We start from the raw sequence: 19039 nt of genomic DNA, 5'->3' as shown, positions 1-19039 counted from the left end.
GGCCCCCTGCGCAATGTGAGGCCCCATGCATCCTGCATGATTGGCCTGTAGGGAGGGACGGCCCTGGTTATACTGAATTCTGAATAAAGACAATTTTGAATTCTAAAACGTATTGATTACACACATGATTATTTTGTATCTTCTAATTATTGCTATCTTAATCATCATCCCCATCTTTTTCACCTGGATTAACACTTTGGCATTTGACAGCAGAAACAACAGTTTATAAAGAATGGTTTCTTGTTAAGAAGAGACATCAAAAAGAACATTTTTCAATAAAAGGCTTTTATTCAATTTTAAGTGTTACATCATTTACATAAAATAATGCATGGACACTATGCATTACTCCTACATGTATGTATGTTTAACCAAACATCAACCAGGCATCTTAATCTGGTTTTATTACTGTGATGACTGAGCAGTGGCTAACCGTGGAGGGTGACACACTTTTGTAGTACTCAAACAAATGTTTTTTTATACTTTTTGGGATGTCTTTGTAAGACTTGCTGTTGCTGCTAATTATAGCATGTGTTTTTGTGGGACTATTTATAAAGAGACTAAAATAATTGTATGGGTTTTGCAGGTTTTGTCCTATTTACTTTTTCTCTGCCACCAGTACACACACATTGGTAGTCATGTTGTCACGTTTCAGATTCATGGAATGAATAATGAGTCTTGCAACAAGTTTAAAATACGTAATTGGCATCTGAAGACCCAGGGGCTAGAGAAAAAGATAATTTGAGGATAGACATAGTGACAATTTATGTGTCTTATCCTGAAGCTGTCCAAAACTTGGTAAAGGGACATAGCTAACAGCACTCTGGTGAGATAATAAACCAAATCAGGTTTATATGATGCAAGGGAACCATCAGCTTTAAGATAACATAAATAATGACATTTCACTTGAAGAAACGTTAAGATTAAATGTATAAGTAAAAAGTAGTCTTGTCCAATATCCTTTTCAAGATAAGTTAGTTAGCAGCTGAGCAAAAATGTATATATTGTTCACTGATCAAAGAAGGTGGGTAAGTCATTTCCCAGAACGACCTTCTCCTCTGCACCATGTTCATCAATAGAGACAATATAGGCCACGCCGCCACTGGAGCCATCGCGGTTCATTGCCAAAGCCAGCGCTACAAGAGAGAAAGACAATAAGATAAGGGTTTAGATTGGAGGAGAATCTTTATATGTTTTATACAACATAACACTGTTGAATAGCTATAGCTCTTCTAAGCAGCCAGTACAAGTGTCAGGTTTCCCTTACTCTATCCTACAAAATGTGGACAAAAAAAAAAAAACTTTCTGGGCGGTAAAAACCTACTGTTGATAACAAACTGCTGGCACTCTTCCTTGGCCATGTCCTTGCGATACTCAGCATCAACAAATCCATAAACATAAGAGCTGCCAGAGCCACCGACTGCAAAAGGCTGCCTGGTCAGGAGTCCATTCAGAGTCGCAAACACCTGGAAAAGGTCAAAGGGCAGAGAGGAGCAAGACAGATCACATTATTGTCATATTATGACACTTATTATGACACCCATCTTTTAGCTAGATAAAATATTTTGTTCAATGCATCCAGCAGCTACATCAGCAGCTGCCTGTCTGTCTATTGAGCGCCATCAGGGTCACTTAAGCAGAGGTTGCAGGTACATTATTTTGATCCTTTATATGGATAGTTTTTTATTTTTTGAAGTGGGGTTGTATGAGATCTCTATAATTAGTCAGTGGATTACAAATATTGTGTTCTGAAAGCCCCTAGTTTGGAGAAACAGACAGGAGTTACTGCACGGATGCTAAGCAGTGTACTAATGTGGATGGGGCAGTCAGAAAAAAAAAATTTGAGCCACCTAAAATAAAGACCTAGCATTAAAAATCTATATCAGTTTATGTGAGTGATATATTTAAAATGTTTTTGCTGATTAATCTTGCCATGAAACAGCCCTTTCAGAGTGGGAACATAGCTGTTATACTGTATGCTCTCTTCAAAGCCACCAGACTCTGTTGAATTTGACCTCATATAACACAGGAGTTGTTTGTCTAAGCTGCGTCATCAGTAGACTATAAATTAGCAAAAAGGTATGTTTTCTTAATAGAATATGGTGGCTTAATGGCATCTTACAGCAAGGTAAAGACGAGAAAAAATGCTAAATATAGTGTAAACTTAAAACATTTTTTTTTTTATGTGGGCCTTTTTTAGATGGCTGAATTCTGTTTTGCTGTAACCTCTGTGTGATTCTCCAGACACATATCATAGATATGTACCTCATACAAGCACACTTCAAAATGGGCTGTTAACATTATTTTTCTCAGTGATCTCAGCGTTTAAGCCAACCTGTGTTACTGACCTGTCCTCCATCTCCTCTGTCCCAGCCGGCCACAATGAGATGTGCTGACAGCTCCTCCTTGTACTTGTATGAGATGTTCCTCACCAGGGTGGCAGCCGAGCAAACCTTTGGGTCCTTATCTATTTCAATACTGATAAAGAAAGACATAAAGAAACATATGGTGACAGCGTCTTTCATAAAAACAAAGAGACAAACAATGTGTGTGGTGTTTGAGTTATGGACACTAGGAAAGCCAGCTGATATCTTTTCAATTCTTTGAGTGTGTAGTTACCTGTGAACATCCAGCTGGTAGTTGACCATCTCAGCGATGGTCTGGGCGTCCGCTGCAGAGCCTGACAGAGCACAGTAGATCTTGTCATGGAGAGGAGACAACTTGTTCATCACCCTGTTCACCACTGATTCCCTGGATGGAGGGACAAAGAAGTTTGTTTGTTTGTTTGTAGCCTTTATTTAACCAGGTGAAAGCCCCTTGAGATCAAAAGATCTCTTTTTCAAGGGTGACCTGCAGGACATTAGTTACAAATGTAACATAAAAACAACAGAACAACAATAAGGATGACATACAACATNTTTTTTGACTTGCAAAAATGTTCTTTTTAATTTGACAAACATCATATGTGTCATTCGTGGCACAATTCAAACGGGATCGAAAGATGACTTTTCTTTCTCCATTGACGTCAATGTATAATTTTCCGCTTCCGGGGTCCCATGGGTCGGAAGTAGATGGGCGGGACTGACCAATCAGATGAGGCTCACGTCATGCCCCTGCCAACCTGTGATTGGTCAGGGCCATGCCAAGGGAAGCCAGAGGCGGCTGGCTTCCCTTGCCTCACAATCCAATCAAATCGCATCAACTTAGTGGTGCAGTGACGCGTCCCAAAAAGCGGAAGTAAGCTGCGCTCGGTTTCCCTCGACAAAATAGCAATGGGATTTCTCCATAGGATTTTGGAAAATAGCTCGAAAAAAGGTCAGTGGAAAACGAACCTGTTAGGTAAATGCACGTTTTGTTCAGTCGGATAATATCCACATGTCTACCCTACTTTTATAATTTTCGAATCATAAATCTAATCGATAGAAGATAGATAGCGTCACTGTTCACCACTCTCACCGCCGTTAGAAAGTAGCAAGCAACTGAAGCAAATGCAATTATGGAGGGTGGAGATTTGGAGTATTTAATCAAAAACAATTGTACTAAACTTCCGCTGCAGCAGCAACAACAAATACAATCTGATGACAGGCCAATGCCCAAACTGGAGCTGTGTACAGCGAGGAACAAAGGAACGAACCGGACGTAAAACGTTAAAGGTCTCCTTATTTAGTTTGTGAATGAATGCTTATTAGAGTTTCGGCTGGAGAGTGCGTGCGGACCTGTCGGTCAGATAACAGGCGTGTGTAAGTCCTGCATCTGTATGATACAAATGTGTGTAAAATGATACCGGGCGCTGTAATCACTCATCTGGTTACGTTATTACATTGACCACCACACCCCTAAAGGAAGGACGTATTATTGGCTTCCCCTAATTTTTTCCCCACGCCACGCTACTGGTCAGTAGTGGAATCCCGTTCCAAAAGCTTTGTTCCCTCTGAGATCTCAGCATGCCAGCTAGGAGGATAAGAGCCTTGACTGGGCTTAGGCTGGCAGCCACATGCCAGAAACCAAGATGTTATACATAACCTTCTGGTCTATTCATTTTTGTATAGTATTTTTATCTCCCTCTGTTTCTCTCATTGTGGGGCTACTTGGATTCTGACAAGTGAGAGATTAGTGTATATGGACAGTATATTATTGAATCCCAAACAGCACTAATTGTCTATGGTGGCTTTATCCTATAGTTGCAGTGACAGTGGAAAGCCCATCTGAGATTGTGTAACCATTTTCCTGCTGTATGAATGGAAGCAATGGTTAAAGAACAAATGTGATTTACAAAACAAAACAAAAAAGCTGATGGAGCCCGCTTTATTTCCAAATAAGGTAGCTGAACTCACTTCTCCTTTATTCACCGCTATACTGTGGTTTCTCTACTCCAAACTTGATATATGATCTGAGAGGATTGGCAGCCAAAAAATGTTGTTTGTTGCCAAACGCTTTCAAGTACAATTTGATAGATGATTGCCCTTCTGGCGGGGATACAGGTGGCCATGACACGAGAGTGAGAGAGCAGTGAGCAAAATATACTAAACTTTAAAAAGTGCTTAGGAAGTATAACAAATCTGCTAATGGCAAATATAATATGGCTGTAAATATGGCAGCACCTGGTTTCTCCACTATTAGCTGGATCACAGAGGTAAATTAAGAGGTTGTTGTTTGTTGTTCAGATTGTAAAGCCCTCCGAGAAAAAAGAGTGCAGATATTTGTGGGATACTGTTTCTCAATACAAGTGACTTTTTTTTATCCAACTTAATAATGGAAAATAACTTTTTGAATACATTAATTTAAAACCTGTCTTGAATAATAAGGTCTGATATGTGTCGTCGTTTAAGATAGGTTAATTAGTTTAACATTTTTTAAATCACATTCAAAGGTGAGTGTCACGATCTGCCTGTGTTTTGTTTTGTCTTTTTCTGTCTTTGGTTTCCTGTTTTATTTTTGAAAAGTGTTCACCCACTTGCCGTTTCTCAATCTCGAGGATGACGGAACACATTTTTGGTGATAACAAATGTAACAAAGTAACATATTTACATGTTCTACGCCACTACATACTTACATTTAAATATGTGCTGCGTTCGGTTCAGCCATTCTCCGCAAGGGTTTTTCGAAATTGGTCCGTACGCAAAGCATTGTGGGGATTTTAAGAACGCAAAGTCTACCCATGTGCAGCCTCGAAATTTCCCCCAAACCAAGGACGCGGCCTCGGTGGAATTCCAAGCATACTGGACATTGGAACGGTCCTGCTGCGCCACTTGATGACGTAGCATCCTTGAAATATTGGCTTGGAAGCCAGTATCCTCGAGATTGAGAAACGGCGCCTGTCTTGCCTGTTGCTTTATGTCTGTGTTCCCTCCTGTCTGATTACCCGATTGTGTTCACCTTGTGCCCCTGTGTTTTCTCCTCCCTCCTCACCTGTCTCTTGTTTCTTTGATTAGTCTTGTATTTAAGTTCTGCTTTTTCTATCATTCATTGTTAGTTCCTTGTTTGTCTGTGACTGTGTTCACGGAGTAGTGTTCTGTTTGTCACTGTGTAAACCTTGAAATAAAGGTATTTTCTGTGTAATCTGCATTTGGGTCCTGCCTGCTTCACTCAACCCTGACAGTGAGGCCTTGAACGGAATCAAACATTGGAAAAAACGCAAACTATGAATATGCAAAAAAATACATTTTTTTAAAAGGGGACTATTTACTTCAAAAGATGTTTTATTAAAAACGTTTAACTAGACTTGTTCTCCCACCATTCACCTCTGATCAACTACCTAGGTTTGCATGTAGCTAAAAAGTAGCACTTCCTTCACACAGAAACCATTTTTCAAGTAACATTGTAGCATTTAAATTAGTCTCAAAACTTATTAGGCAAAACAAATAAGCTATTAATAAATTCCATTACTAGAAGAAAGAGTTACCCCACAGAGGGCACAACAGAGTACTTAATCTGCAGCCTATTTAAGAATTTGTTGTTAAGAATGAGGAAAGTGTGATGTTATTAATGCTTATCTTCAGTACATAATCAGATAAACCCAGAATGCTTATTATGGTTTGCAACTACCGGTTTGCAGAGCTGAGAGCATTGTGCACAAAGGCTGAGCAGGGAAGACTTCAGGCAAGATTTGATGATTAGCAACAAAACATAACAAATTCTGCACTTTAATTAGGGGACTTGAAACCAAAGAGATACCCAACAACCTGAACATTGCTTTGAGGAAACAGTAATGTTCTTGACCCTACAGCCTAAATGATGTTTGGTAAAATACTCCCTGTGCACTTCCCACATGGCATTATAAACATTTATGCTCTTACAAATCATGTTTAAGATTGTTTTTCAGAATTTGTTTTGTTTTGATGTTTGTAATAACAGTAACGCAATTAGACATTTCAACAGTAAAAATACTTTTGAGACATAACGAAACAAGCATATGTGTCTATTCATTATCTTTGAGAGATGTGTTTGTTTCCCATCTGTTTTCTATGTATGCGCTTATCCCTGCATGTAATGAGATTCAGGTTTGAAGTTTGCTATTTATCAAACACCTGCTTGTTTGTTTGAAAATGTGCCCGTAAAAGCGACATGTTTTTCTTCATTCGTATACCAAGCTTTCACCATACTAGATTGCCATATCAAAATGTCAACAGAGGGAGTTTTCCATTTGTTAATGCACATGGCGCTTCTAACAGCTCCCATTAAGACATAAGATTGAAAATAAAAAAGGGCTTGAAAGAGCAAATGGGAAGGATAAGGCAGAGACAAGACAATGTAGAAGGTGATATATGGAGGAGGAGGAATGTTTGTTGTCCTTTGGCCCAAAACTCTTTAGCAAACATAACAGAGATGTAACTTGTCTTGAACCCTGAAAACTTTTCAAAGTAAACAATCAATAACTTTGCTGATGGCAATAGTCAAATAGCTAGGTTTTTATTTCTACTGTTACTATTGTTGAAAGACATTAATCCTCTGAGCAATACAACCCGAGTGTAACCTTTTTCTTTTGACATGCACATATCTACGTGTCATCGTTTTGTTTATCACAAAGACACAAATCTTGCTCTGAGATATGGAAATGTCTAAGACTTGAGTTTGCAAAGGGCACCGGGTCAATTTAGGATGAACCGATGTAGTCCAGCAGCAAGTCCTCAAAAAAGGCTTTAGTTTTCGAGATACCCCTACCCGAGGTAGAACAAATGACAACAATGATTTTTCTTATCTTTAGGGTCTCCCATTCATGAAATTGATTGTTGTCAAATTTTATTTTGGGGGAAAAAAATTTGTTTGGGTTGTTCTTTAGAACTATCCCAATCCCTGAAAAAGAGCCAAATTAGACCAGGCCGAATATGGGAAAGGTGACAAAAAAGCCCATAACTTGAGAATGACAACTATTTTCCTCTTCAGATTTGCTGAGGTATGAACCAGGTGGCTGTCCTACATCACCAAATAGTCAGACAATTATTTAAGTAAGACAATACTGAATTATAGTCCTGTAAACTTAGCTTTAGTTTATTATTTAGACGGAAATTGTACTTTTTGGAAAACAGAAATCCCTAAAAAAATATACCATTACTGAATTGTCTAGGGTGCTATTGAACACTGTTGGAGATTGGAGGATGTTTAAAACCAACCTCGTCTCCGCGTGTCGTTTGGTAAGCTGGGTAAATTCGTAAAAAGGAAGGGATTAAGAAACACCAGAATGCAAGTTAAACAATAATCTTGTTTTAATGATAAAAAGTAACAATACAAATACAAAGGAAGTACTTCCTGCTCTTTCTCCTGTCTTACTCTCTGGTCAGCCTGAAGAAAAGAGAGCGAACCAAAGGAAAACACAGGCTTTCATACTAAAAACACAGGAGGAGGTGTGTGCGTGCTTTCCCCCAGAGGTCATCTCATTGGGAGAGACCAACACATGGCCTGTCGCACCCAATCAGTGCGACACAGCAGAAGAAACCCGGAAACAAAAAGTCTCTTTCAGTTTGACGAAAACCAGATACCTTTTGGTGTCTGGAACGAACCTGCTCTAAATAACAAGTTTCCTTATCTTATTTCACATCTTGCAGCCAGCACACACACATTCCCCTTTATGGCTCTTTGTCTCTGTGGCCATCTTCCCCCCCCTCAGGTTACCACACACAAGTNCTGGAACTTTTCGGGGAGAGAATCGATGGAACTAAGCCACTCAAAGGAATTCGTACGCAATGACGGGTAAACGACACCTGTAAATGTGTTTTGATAACTGTATTCCCGAACCCCAGTAGTTCCGGACTGTTTTTGACACGACTGTACATTTGACTCACAGTATGTACATATTTCAGATTTATCACTACCTCCAAAACTAAACAATTACATTTTCCCTATGAAAACTACCATACACCGTCTCCTATCGAGTAGGTTCCCGTTAAAAATTTAGCGTAAAAGAAAAGTTTTTTACATCCGAATAGACAACTGTCTAGCACAAGACCAGTCTTCATTGGAAATTTGCGGAATTTCGAGTAAGTCGACAGAATAGCTCATAAACTTCACAATAACTGTAAAACAAATGGTCGAACATCCAATTGTGTAATTGTACCCCAAAACGTTCCGATGTACTTAATTATATTTTCGAAACTAAATACCTGTCGATGCCATCCTTAAGGTCTCAATACAATGTTTTGTGTGTTTCATACGCTAAGTGATGGTACGAATATGACTTGTTACGTAAGAATTGTCCTCGTTGAATGTTGAACATTGGGTTATATACTTGATACCACGAATGTTCCCCAAATAACGGGCATTATTATTGGTACAAAACGCGACCCTCTGTAAAACAAAAACGAAAGTCTATAATGCACTTGTGACCACACCAATGTCCCTCACTACAGACTAGAGAAGACAAGTAAGGAAGGGAATTTTGAGTCAACAAACAGCAATAGTACAATTTGTTAAATTTCTTCCCTTGAAACTATGACAAACCCTACATCGACTTCCAAGAAAACTCTCTACGAAAAACCCAGGTTGCAACCGAATTGGATCCACAACTGTTTTCAGAAGTCACTAGATTCCCCTCCACACGTTAGTAAACGAAAGTACATTCCTTTCGAAAGATGTATAAAATTTATAAATAGTATCTATATAAAATCAACGCCGAACAGGTAAATGCCGTTTAGTATGGTCGTTGTTTCGCTGAAGTTCTTCACAACTCGGTACAAACTTTCTTACTAGTATAACCGGTTTACTTCTTGTTTATATACTCACCTTTCACTTAAGGACAACGTACGGGTCTACATTGTCAATAACAATGTACTTAGACACCAAAAAACGAGTTCAAAATCGGAACACAGAGTCCTACAACCGGAAACATTCTATTCTTCGATCTTTCTCTTAGTGGCTGTTGAATGAACGTGTGGTACCCTGCTCCTCGACTGGGGGTTAGTCACCTGACTTGTGAAACAGATCCAGTGATGTTTACCGAATTGTCAGAAGTCGCGACCGACGATTCAAACACCCGTGACAAAATTGGAAAATCACCTGTTGAACAGTACCACTTAGAGATTACAACCCGAATGAATGTACAAAGTCACCTACACTTAATGACTAAAAACCTTTTTTGTTCTCGAAAAAATTAAAATACAGTACCTTATGTAACTCGGTAAAACTTGTATTAACCAAAATGGGTGGCCTGTGTGAGTAACACTTCAGTTATGAGGGAAATGGAGGGACCACACCAATAGAATGACTACAATTGTCACCACCACATCGATCACGTCAGAGAACTTGGAAGGGATAAAGGGTTGGAGAGAACCGTACGAGACCTGTTCCGGGTCTGGTATGGAGAAAGAGAAGTGGGGATGTACCTGGGAAGTGAGAGACAGAGGGGAGGTAAAAGTTGGCATCACTATGCTGTACAGGCTGGAAGACACAACAACATAAATCCCTGTAATGATTGAGTTCAATAGCCTTGTGCTAAATGCTACCTTTGATAAGCTAAACTATTAGATGTTATTAACTCCATGTGAGAGGTCTTTTTTCATTCAACTCTATTTTGAGCTCATAGTCGTAGGTGCAGTTGTATTGAACTGCTACATATTTGAATGGGGGTCTTTTTGTCAAAGGGAAAAAATAAAGACAACTTACAGTTCAATACGATCCACTTCACTACAACAGGCTGAATGGATACCATCAAACTAAATCAGCACCTTTATGACCATTTCACCCAACCCCACACTGTTTAGGTTAACAACGGTAGTATTTGATGCAGGGCTATTGTATTGAATTGCCTGATCATTTAGAGATGTTCATCTTCTTGTGTCCACTCCCTGTGATTACAGAAAGTGTAAACGGCTACAAGACAGAACACCTTGTGCCATTTGGTTCAGATGACAAAGTCAAGGCTTATCTCACAAGATAAATAACCTCTGCTAACCTTTTATAAGTGACATCATCGGCTAATTAAAAGCTGAAACACAAGTTGGGCTGGTTTGAAACCACAATGTCAAACTCGCTGGGTGTATAAGCTGACGCCATTTGAGGTAGACAGGAACCGTATCAGAGTACACACTTTCATACTATCAATATGCTCACACACTGTCAAAGAAGCGTGATGACTTGATTTGAGGCTCAGTGGGAGACTTCCTGTGCCTCCACCTGAGGCTGGGAATGACTGATCTGGTAAGGGTGCACTACATCATGGGCTATGGTGGTTTAAGGAGTGTGATGAAAGGGAATGGGGGGGGTGGGGGGGGATTGAAAACTGACACAACCCAAGGGGGGATTGAAACTGACACAACCCAACAGGCTATTTACCAGAAAGAAGTCAACGCCACACATCTTCATTATCTTCATCAATGTCTCAAGTCAACAGCAGCGTTTAGACCTCAGTCATATAACCAGAAACAATTGAGGGTTAATTTACAAGGCATAATCTTTTAAATATAATATATGGCATCTGACCATTGTCTCAATATGTCCCTTTGAGATGTGTGTCCCCCCACAGACACAAGTTTAAACCCCAAAAGTCCCAATGCCAGACCTCATGCCCATTTAACAGTCTCACATTGTTCTCGAGAATAGAGATTAAAAATATATATACTATTGACTTATTGACTTCCAGTGTATGTTTTCTGTGTTTCCATACTATTTTTCAAGTTTAAAAAGATCTCCTGTTTCACAATGCAAGCTCAGAGGTCTTTTCCACATGCGCACACACACACGCACACACTCACACACACAGTATATATATATATTTATATTAGAGGATTTTTTAGCTGAGAAGTTAGGCAAAGTATATATGTTCATTTGGACGGAATTCATTCAAAATAAGAAGGAATTCTCTCCCTTTTTTCCAGTTTCCCCTTTGAAGAGGACAACATTTGAGGATTTGGGGAAAGCGCTACAACATCACAAAACTACTCAAGAGCAGGTAGCAGGGTAAAAGGAAGAAGAAATAGATAAAAGGCCTGAACTTGTACAATGCAAAGAGATGGGCAGACAATATGGCTCTCTGTGGCATGTGCATTTCAGGGCCATTACTGATGGTAAGAGAAAATGTACAAAGTTCAAGAGAGGGTAAGATAGAGCTAAAAGACCAGCAGATAAAGGGGGAGATAGTGAATGAGTTGCTAACCAGGAACAGCGCTAAAGCAATAGTGCGAGACTATGCAGCGGGTTGAGGGAGGGGACTAGGAGGGAGAAACAAATACTGTCTGCCTGATTCATCGGTACACCAGGTGAGATATGGTGCCAGATTTGAAGTTGAGCTGATGGTTGGGCACAAAGCTGTGCTGGGGATTCTTTCTGGTGCAAATATCCTTCGCATACAGGCCCATGCACGAGTCACATGACACCTTGGAGCAGTTCACACAGGTGTGGGATGCCCCTGGCTTGTTGCAAAACCCACATCGCGATCCCCCCAAGCTCAGTCGCTCACTGCTGCCTCCCTTTGGCGTTGTCAAGGCAACAGACTTGCTGGCAAACAGCTTTGTGGACATGAGGGGTTTCTCCACCATCTGGGGGTGAGGGTGGGGGTGGGAGTGTGAGTGGGTCAGCGTGAGGGGGTGTGGATGTAGATGGGAGTGGGAGTGCGTATTTGAGTACACGGAGAGTTTTTCCTTCACAGGAATGTATCCGTCAAGGGGCCGTGGGGATTTCGGGTGGTATTCCTGTAGGCCACAACAAGGGGAGGGGTCCACATCGTGACAGGTAGAGCAGAGGATCATGTCACACCTCTGGCAGGAGGCCATAGAGGAGCAGGCCAGCCCACAGCCCTGACACTTCACACTGCCGTGAGCTTTGAGCAGCCACGCATCCCTTTGATCCCGAGGCTCTCTGGATGGAGGGCGAGAGGGGGTCTGTCTTCCCCCCGTCCCAACGCCCCTCTCTGTGTACAAGTCAATTTCATCCAAAGAGGACAGGTGGTAAGATGTGTAAGCGTCAGCCGGGGGAGGTGACTGAATAGGGAAGAAATCTGCAATAGGGCTATAGGACTGAGGAGCGGCCACAGAGAAGAGAGACGTTGAGGTGAGGGGCCGGAGGATCTCATCCTTCATATCCTCCTCTGTGTCCACAAACAGAGTCTCCTTCCTCAGACTCAGCGAGGCCTTTAACACAGGCTTGCTGACTGCTGCGTGCCAGTGACCAGCTCCATCTGTAACATCCACAGACTTAGATGGTCGGCTACCTCGCCTCAGGTGGTGGGCATGAGGCCTCTCTAAATCCAACGGGCGCACAGACAGCCGAGCCATATCGGCCCCGAGGCTGTCGCGTCTGCGGAGCGCCTCAGCACAGCCGGCTGCATCATCTCTGCAACCTTTGCGGAGTTCCAGGGCCTCCAGCTCTGAGGCCGAGCCACGGGCCAGAGCCACTACCTCTCCCAGCAGACGACACTCTGCCTGGGCCAAGAAGAGCTCGAACGCCAACTGCCGGAGATGATTTGTGCCTCCCGGGTGCTCCTGCAAATGGAATTGCGAATCATGGTCACAGGCGTAGCCAATGGTGCGCATTAGAGTCCGGAGTTCAGGATCAGAGATGGCTGACTGCAGATGGTACACATATGGGCCAGTGAAGGTCTAAAAGAGAAATGGGTTGGTGTCAGAAAGTCAATTAAAAGAGCATGACACAATAAAGCTCAAATCTGCATGTTCTTCCTCTGATAACATATAACTCTACAGGTTGGTTTTGCTACTGAGTTAACCACAAAAAGATGTAGAACATTTAACATAATTAGAAAATATAACCAAGGCGGTGTTTAATGTTGATTTACATACAAACCATTGATAACAAACTAAGTACTAAACTCGAACAGAATTAGATGGCAGTATTTGTTTGTTATGTATAGTGTAGGATGTATTAGGTACAGGATCAACTATTGAGACAAATAGCATACATTATATTTAAGTAATAAACTCACTTTTATACATCTGAACTCCTTCTTCCAGGGGAATAGCAAGAGGTTGGTGCAGATGGTTTCTAATGTGTTGAAGGCTCTCTCCAGGCTCCTGATGTTGCCTCCTCTCTGGCAGCGGAGAGAATTATCCACCATTTCGTAGAAACGAACCATCCGAAAACGCTGTCCAGGATCCGGCTGGTAGGCCCCTAGCAGAGCTGTAGCTGTTGAGAGTAGGGCCTCGCTGTCCTTACGCCGCCCTCTGTCCCCTGCTGTATATTCACCTCCATCTTCCAGACGCCTCTCCAGTGCCGTTACATACCTTCGAAAAAGGTCCTCCTTTAACTTGGCATCCATTATTGGCAGCAGACTATCAGTCAGCTGTTGTACTTTTCTGAAAAAGCCTCACCCTCTTTAGCATACTCTGCACCAGTATGCCACATTCAAGCACCATTTTTGGTCACCATATTCAATGTAAACCCTGGCACACACTCAACGTCTGGAGAGGTGGAAGAAGAATGAGATGTAGCATCCAATCAGCAGCACATCCTTTAAAAAGAGAGCTGCAGTTGTCTTACGCTTTCAGTTGGTGTAGCTAGGCTTCAGCCTGTAGGGATGCTTTCTTCCGGGCATCTTACTGGTATTGGCTCAAAGCCTGACTTGTTTCCAGACAAACAGGCCTATGTCGTGGAAGATGATGTCAGGAGGAGTGGTTGCTTCAAGCTTTGTCAAAGCAGAGTTGAGACTATTCCATTTCTTAGTTACAGCAAGTGGAGAGTTGAAGGTCAGTCATCATGAAGACACATTCATGTGCAGTCTTCTTAGCAGTCTCCAAGCTGTAATGACACAGAAGAGACATATGAAAATGGACATCTCTAAATCAGATACACAAATGGGAGGAAACTTGGGACACATACTTTTCTACTGACTCAGTCTCGTTAATTCAGTCCAACAGAAGATGCATTTGTAACAATAAAACACCAACCATTGCTATTTTGGTATCTCTCTCAGTAACTGTCCTGATGGGTGCATTGTGTGGCCTATTATATATCGGTCGGTCGTATAGTCAATACTTGGACTGATAGATAACTATCACTATATACGCAACCAAGACTAACAGTTTATTAATTACATTCTACATAAACCGGAATCGGGTCTCACTGTTGACAGACTTACTTATTTTGTATTACACGACTGTTTGCGCTATTGAATATGTGAGCCAGCGGTACAACATGCGTGTAATACAACAAAGTAGCCTATACTCATGCTTAGCTCAAAGAAACAACACCATAATAACTGTTTACATACGGATGAAAATGTACTAGTCTTAATTCTACCGTAAAGCTGGAATCACAGCGGTGTATCTGCTCCTGGTTCCCTGGCTGTGGTTTGCCTCACACATCAACCTCAGTGAGCATCCGTTTGGAGAGCTAGCAACATCATGCCTTTGCTAGCAACAGCCCCCTGTATTAGTATTGCGCATTAACTGCAACCTATCACGACCAACGCTGATAATAACATACACGGCTCAAAGACAGCGTGTATGTTAATTCTTCATGAAACTGAAACCAACAAAACCCGATGCTGTCACTCGCATGGGCCCCTAGTTGAGTATCGGCTCAGCAGTGAACGCCCATTTCAGCGCAGCTGGCTAGCTAACATTGCTTGAGCTAGCAGGGCGGTCCATCACTAGATAGACATCTTTTGCGATTTAAGAGACAATTATCGAAGCCTATACCGTCACTGTGACATCATCCAAGTCTAGTTCTGCTCCAAATGAGAGGCCACACCGTTTTTGTAACACCACTACCAGTACATCTTACCTTTACAAGTGCTAGCCGTGGCTAGCTACGCCTCCTCAGCTGTTGGAAATTCCCATCATCACACTGCGCATGCGCCAGGTCAGTTCTGACAGTTCATCAGCACTGGGGGCCCACGTGCTGTTTGAGAAGAGCCGGAGGAGGAAGAGGAGGAGATGCAGAGCCCACCGACTTCATCACTGTGCGAGGTACATGGATAAACAATCTTTATCACAAGTACACCACCACTGCTCGAGTCCTCACTAACACTAAGAAAGTGGATCACATCACTCCAGTTCTGAAGTCTTTACAATATTTTCCTGTTGGTCAAATAATTGATTTAAAAATACTGCTGCTGGTTTATAAAACATTGAATGGTTTAGGCCCAAAATACATTTCTGACCTCCTGCTAAATTATGAACCATCCAGAACTCTCAGGTCATCAGGACTTTCTGTCCCCAGAGTCAGAACTAAAAATGGAGAAGCAGCGTTCAGTTATTATGCTCCAGATATCTGGAACAAACTACCAGAAACATGCAGGTCCGCTGCAACTCTTACTACTTTTAAATCCAGGCTAGAGACTTTTCTTTTTGCCGCTGCTTTTAATTGAATTATTCATATCTTAAACTTCACTTTAACTTTGATCCATGTATTTTTTCTTTTAATATTTATTTGATTATCTTTGCTTTTTAATGACTGTTTTTAAATGCCATTTTCTTAATGTCTTTCATTTTTGTAAAGCACTTGAATTGCCTTGTGTTGAAAGGTGCTATATAAATAAACTTGCCTTGCCTTGCCTTACACTCATCAATCTATAACGACTAGTAAGAAGCTGTTTTTGTAAGCAATTGCTTCAGTTATCTACCTTTTTGATATTGACATTACCTTTCTTTAGGCTATGTTCAATGGTGAAATAAGTACTTATACGTAAAACATAGTTTACAAAAAACTCTAACTATACTAAGTTGGCATCAAAAGTTAATCACTGTGCAGAATGGCCAATTTAAAATGTAAATATTAATGTTACGGAATTTAATGGAGGCATTGAAGAGTTCATCATATATTATAATGTATTGAGTTTATCTATACTTTGTTTTGATCATCTTATTATGTAAATAATTGTTATTTGTGATATTAATGTAGTGTACTACAAATTACAATATTTGAATCAAGGTGTAGGCTAATGGAGTAGCCTACAAAAGTAAAATAAATACTTAAGTAGTGTTTGTTTGTAGCCTTTATTTAACCTGGTGAAAGCCCATTGAGATCAAAAGATCTCTTTTTCAAGGGTGACCTGCAGGACATTAGTTACAAATGTAACATAAAAACAACAGAACAACAATAAGGATGACATACAACATAATGTACAGGGTAGAGTTTACAAACTCTATTTACAGTGACAGGTACCATGAGCATCAAACAGCATGTCACCCAGCCGAGTTTTAAAATGACACAGGGGAACCAAAGTGCTCAGTTTTAAACATGTTTGCAGACTGTTCCAATTTAGTGGAGCTGCACAACTAAAAGCTTTTTTCCCTAAGACAGTCCTAGCACTTGGCACATTTAATAAAACAACATTATGAGATCTCAGGCAATAAGTACTTTCAATTCGTCGAGAGATCAGAGAGCAGATATAAGTTGGTAGTTTACCAAACATGGCTTTGTAGATGAACATGTACCAATGACTGAGCCTCCGTACAGTTAGTGAAGGCAGACCTGCCCTGGCATACAGGGTACAGTGATGAGTAAGTGCTTTACAGTTAGTAACAAATCTCAGGGCACTGTGATATGCGTCATCTAACTTTTCCAGGCAATGGGCAGGTGCATTCATATAGATCAAATCACCATAGTCCAGCACAGGTAAAAAGGTCACAGTGAATAGCCTTTTTGCTGGCTTCAAATGAGAAACAGGACTTATTTCTGAAAAAGAAACCTAGTCTAACCCTCAGCTTTTTAAGCATATTAATGACCTGCAGTTTAAAAGTAAGACAATCATCAAGCCAGATACCTAGGTATTTATAAGAGATAACCACTTTGAGTACTTGTCCTTGCATAGTAACAATATCCAAAGCAGTGTCTGTAGTCTTTTTAGCTTTAGAAAAGAGCATTACCTTGGCTTTATCAACATTTAAAAGAAGCTTAAGCTGAGTCTGAATAATCTTAAAAACAGCCTGTAATTTAACACCAGCCTCCTTAATGGAGGGAGCTGCACAGTACATCAGGGTATCATCCGCATAAAAATGTAAAGTAGCTTCATCCACATTTTCACCTAAACTATTGATATACATAGAGAATAAAAGTGGACCTAAAACAGAACCTTGAGGAACACCATTAGCAATGTTTAACCACTCAGAAGACACCCCATCAAAATGAACACATTGGGACCTTTCAGAGAGGTAGTTCACCTCAACAAGTGTTTGTTATAAGGGGTATTCACATGGTAAATACATAAATGTAATCCCCAGTGTTAGTTTGTACAAAAGTACATTCACTCAAGTATACTTAAGTACAATTTTGAGGTACTGTGGTAATTTTCTGAGTATTTTCAGTTTACGCTACTTTACTCCACTACATTTTAGAAGCCAATATTGTACTTTTTACAATACATTTATTTGACAGCTTTGGTTACTATCTGCTTTTTAGGTTATATTATTAGCTAATACAAAATCTAATTCAATGATTAAATAAACTTGTTAGCTCTACAGTTGTTAAAAAAACACATGAATAATCAAAATAGAAACCCTGTAACTCAATTCTGAAATGGGGGAAGCAGTTTAAGTTTTGGTGCTTAAAAGATTAAGAAGAAGAAGAAGAAGAAGAAGACATACTTTATTAATCCCTTACAGGGACATTTCTTTTCCCCACTCAGTTGTGTTTACACACATTACACACACAGGGGAGGACATGCACAAACACAACCACATGCAGAGAGGTGGCAGAGCAGAAAGTATATTTTAATAACGATACTTTAATACTTTAACTTAAGTAAGATTTGGAATGCAGGATTTTGACTTGTAACAAAGTACTTTTTTGACTTTTTTTACTTCTTCCACCATCTTTAATCCCTCACTGTTTTTGTTAAATTATCACTATACTTAGGCTACATTAACCTGCAGCTTACTTTTGCACTTCTTGTTAGATGCTAAACTGTATATTATGGAGACAATGACAGTGTTGTATCTAATCCAAAAGAAGATGAGAAGCTGCATGTGAGGAAATATGGAGAGGTGGAAGGATTCTGCATGAGAAGTGAAGCAATCACGTGTGTTTTAGCTGAGTTAGTGTACAAACTTACCCTGCAGACACTCGGGAATCAGACCCCAGCACGACCCCTCCTTTGAACTCTATGGCAATGATTGTGGTCTGTAATCAGATGTAAAATCGATACATAGGCTATTTACAATTCATCCCATGCATAACAATGTGGCCGGCAGTTGGCCTGAGATATAACAGGTTTTCAGCACGTTACACATACACAACAGGCTACAAAATCTGTCAAAAAATACTGTCCAAATCTTACTTACTCCGGTTTTCACCTCCTCGGACAACCATTCGGGCCCTGTTTCTGCCTCCATGCTGATTCACTGTGAGACTCCGGTAACGACAACAACAATGGTTTAGTCTGAAAGGGTAGGGGACAGCGGACTGACACGGAAACTTCAACCGAGCAGCGTTTTAGACTATACACGCTCTTGTTCTCGGATGTTTCCTCTAAAGATTCTAAACTGCTCGACGTGCCGAATCAACTCAACAATCACTCATCAGACCGACTCCATGTTTCCCTGAATTAAATCGAAATTGAAAGTTAAATTGTCCTTCCTCTGCAGCGAACTGTAAACCCGTGTTTCAAACAGCTGCGCTTCACTGAAATGTGAAGGACAGTGTTATCTTAAAGTAGTCT

General features: G+C 40.7%; 2 protein-coding genes and 1 pseudogene across 4 annotated transcripts; 1 reads left to right on the top strand and 2 right to left on the bottom strand.

Moving 5' to 3' along the window:
* Nucleotides 1–19039, top strand: part of LOC104965392 (opsin-5-like) — a 157889-nt pseudogene that overhangs the window by 105551 nt on the left and 33299 nt on the right.
* Nucleotides 269–19001, bottom strand: psmb9a (proteasome 20S subunit beta 9a). The gene is made up of 6 exons (XM_010793851.1): nucleotides 18663–19001; nucleotides 18434–18501; nucleotides 2617–2748; nucleotides 2346–2475; nucleotides 1322–1463; nucleotides 269–1133 (listed from the first exon to the last, which is right to left on the bottom strand). The coding sequence occupies exons 1-6, from the start codon at nucleotides 18711–18713 to the stop codon at nucleotides 1006–1008; spliced, it is 651 nt and encodes a 216-aa protein (XP_010792153.1). The 5' UTR covers nucleotides 18714–19001; the 3' UTR covers nucleotides 269–1005.
* spata2 (spermatogenesis associated 2) lies at nucleotides 10787–15215 on the bottom strand. Of its 3 annotated transcripts, none has more exons than XM_010793848.1 (3): nucleotides 15163–15215; nucleotides 13364–14175; nucleotides 10787–13022 (listed from the first exon to the last, which is right to left on the bottom strand). In XM_010793848.1, the coding sequence occupies exons 2-3, from the start codon at nucleotides 13694–13696 to the stop codon at nucleotides 11670–11672; spliced, it is 1686 nt and encodes a 561-aa protein (XP_010792150.1). In that variant the 5' UTR covers nucleotides 13697–14175; nucleotides 15163–15215; the 3' UTR covers nucleotides 10787–11669. The 3 variants fall into 3 exon arrangements, with proteins under 3 accessions (XP_010792150.1, XP_010792152.1, XP_010792151.1); XM_010793850.1 differs by lacking the exon at nucleotides 15163–15215 and adding an exon at nucleotides 15078–15135; XM_010793849.1 differs by lacking the exon at nucleotides 15163–15215 and adding an exon at nucleotides 14677–15044.

This window comes from Notothenia coriiceps, unplaced genomic scaffold (assembly GCF_000735185.1).
Source record: "Notothenia coriiceps isolate Sejong01 unplaced genomic scaffold, NC01 NC01_scaffold00037244, whole genome shotgun sequence".
In the NCBI taxonomy this organism is placed as follows: Eukaryota; Metazoa; Chordata; class Actinopteri; order Perciformes; family Nototheniidae; genus Notothenia; species Notothenia coriiceps.
Note: the sequence above shows the minus strand (reverse complement) of the source record. Positions and strands in the feature narration are given on the sequence as shown.

Excerpts from the sequence above, each read along its gene's own strand:
- spata2 (XM_010793848.1), bottom strand. The coding sequence starts at position 13,696 with ATGGATGCCAAGTTAAAGGAGGACCTTTTTCGAAGGTATGTAACGGCA. Across the intron at positions 13,023-13,363 it reads AGGAGTTCAGATGTATAAAA|ACCTTCACTGGCCCATATGT; the intron begins GTGAGTTTATTA and ends TTTCTCTTTTAG.
- psmb9a (XM_010793851.1), bottom strand. The coding sequence starts at position 18,713 with ATGGAGGCAGAAACAGGGCCCGAATGGTTGTCCGAGGAGGTGAAAACC. Across the intron at positions 2,749-18,433 it reads GATTCCCGAGTGTCTGCAGG|GGAATCAGTGGTGAACAGGG; the intron begins GTAAGTTTGTAC and ends CCCTCCATCCAG. Across the intron at positions 1,464-2,345 it reads ACAGAGGAGATGGAGGACAG|GTGTTTGCGACTCTGAATGG; the intron begins GTCAGTAACACA and ends GACCTTTTCCAG.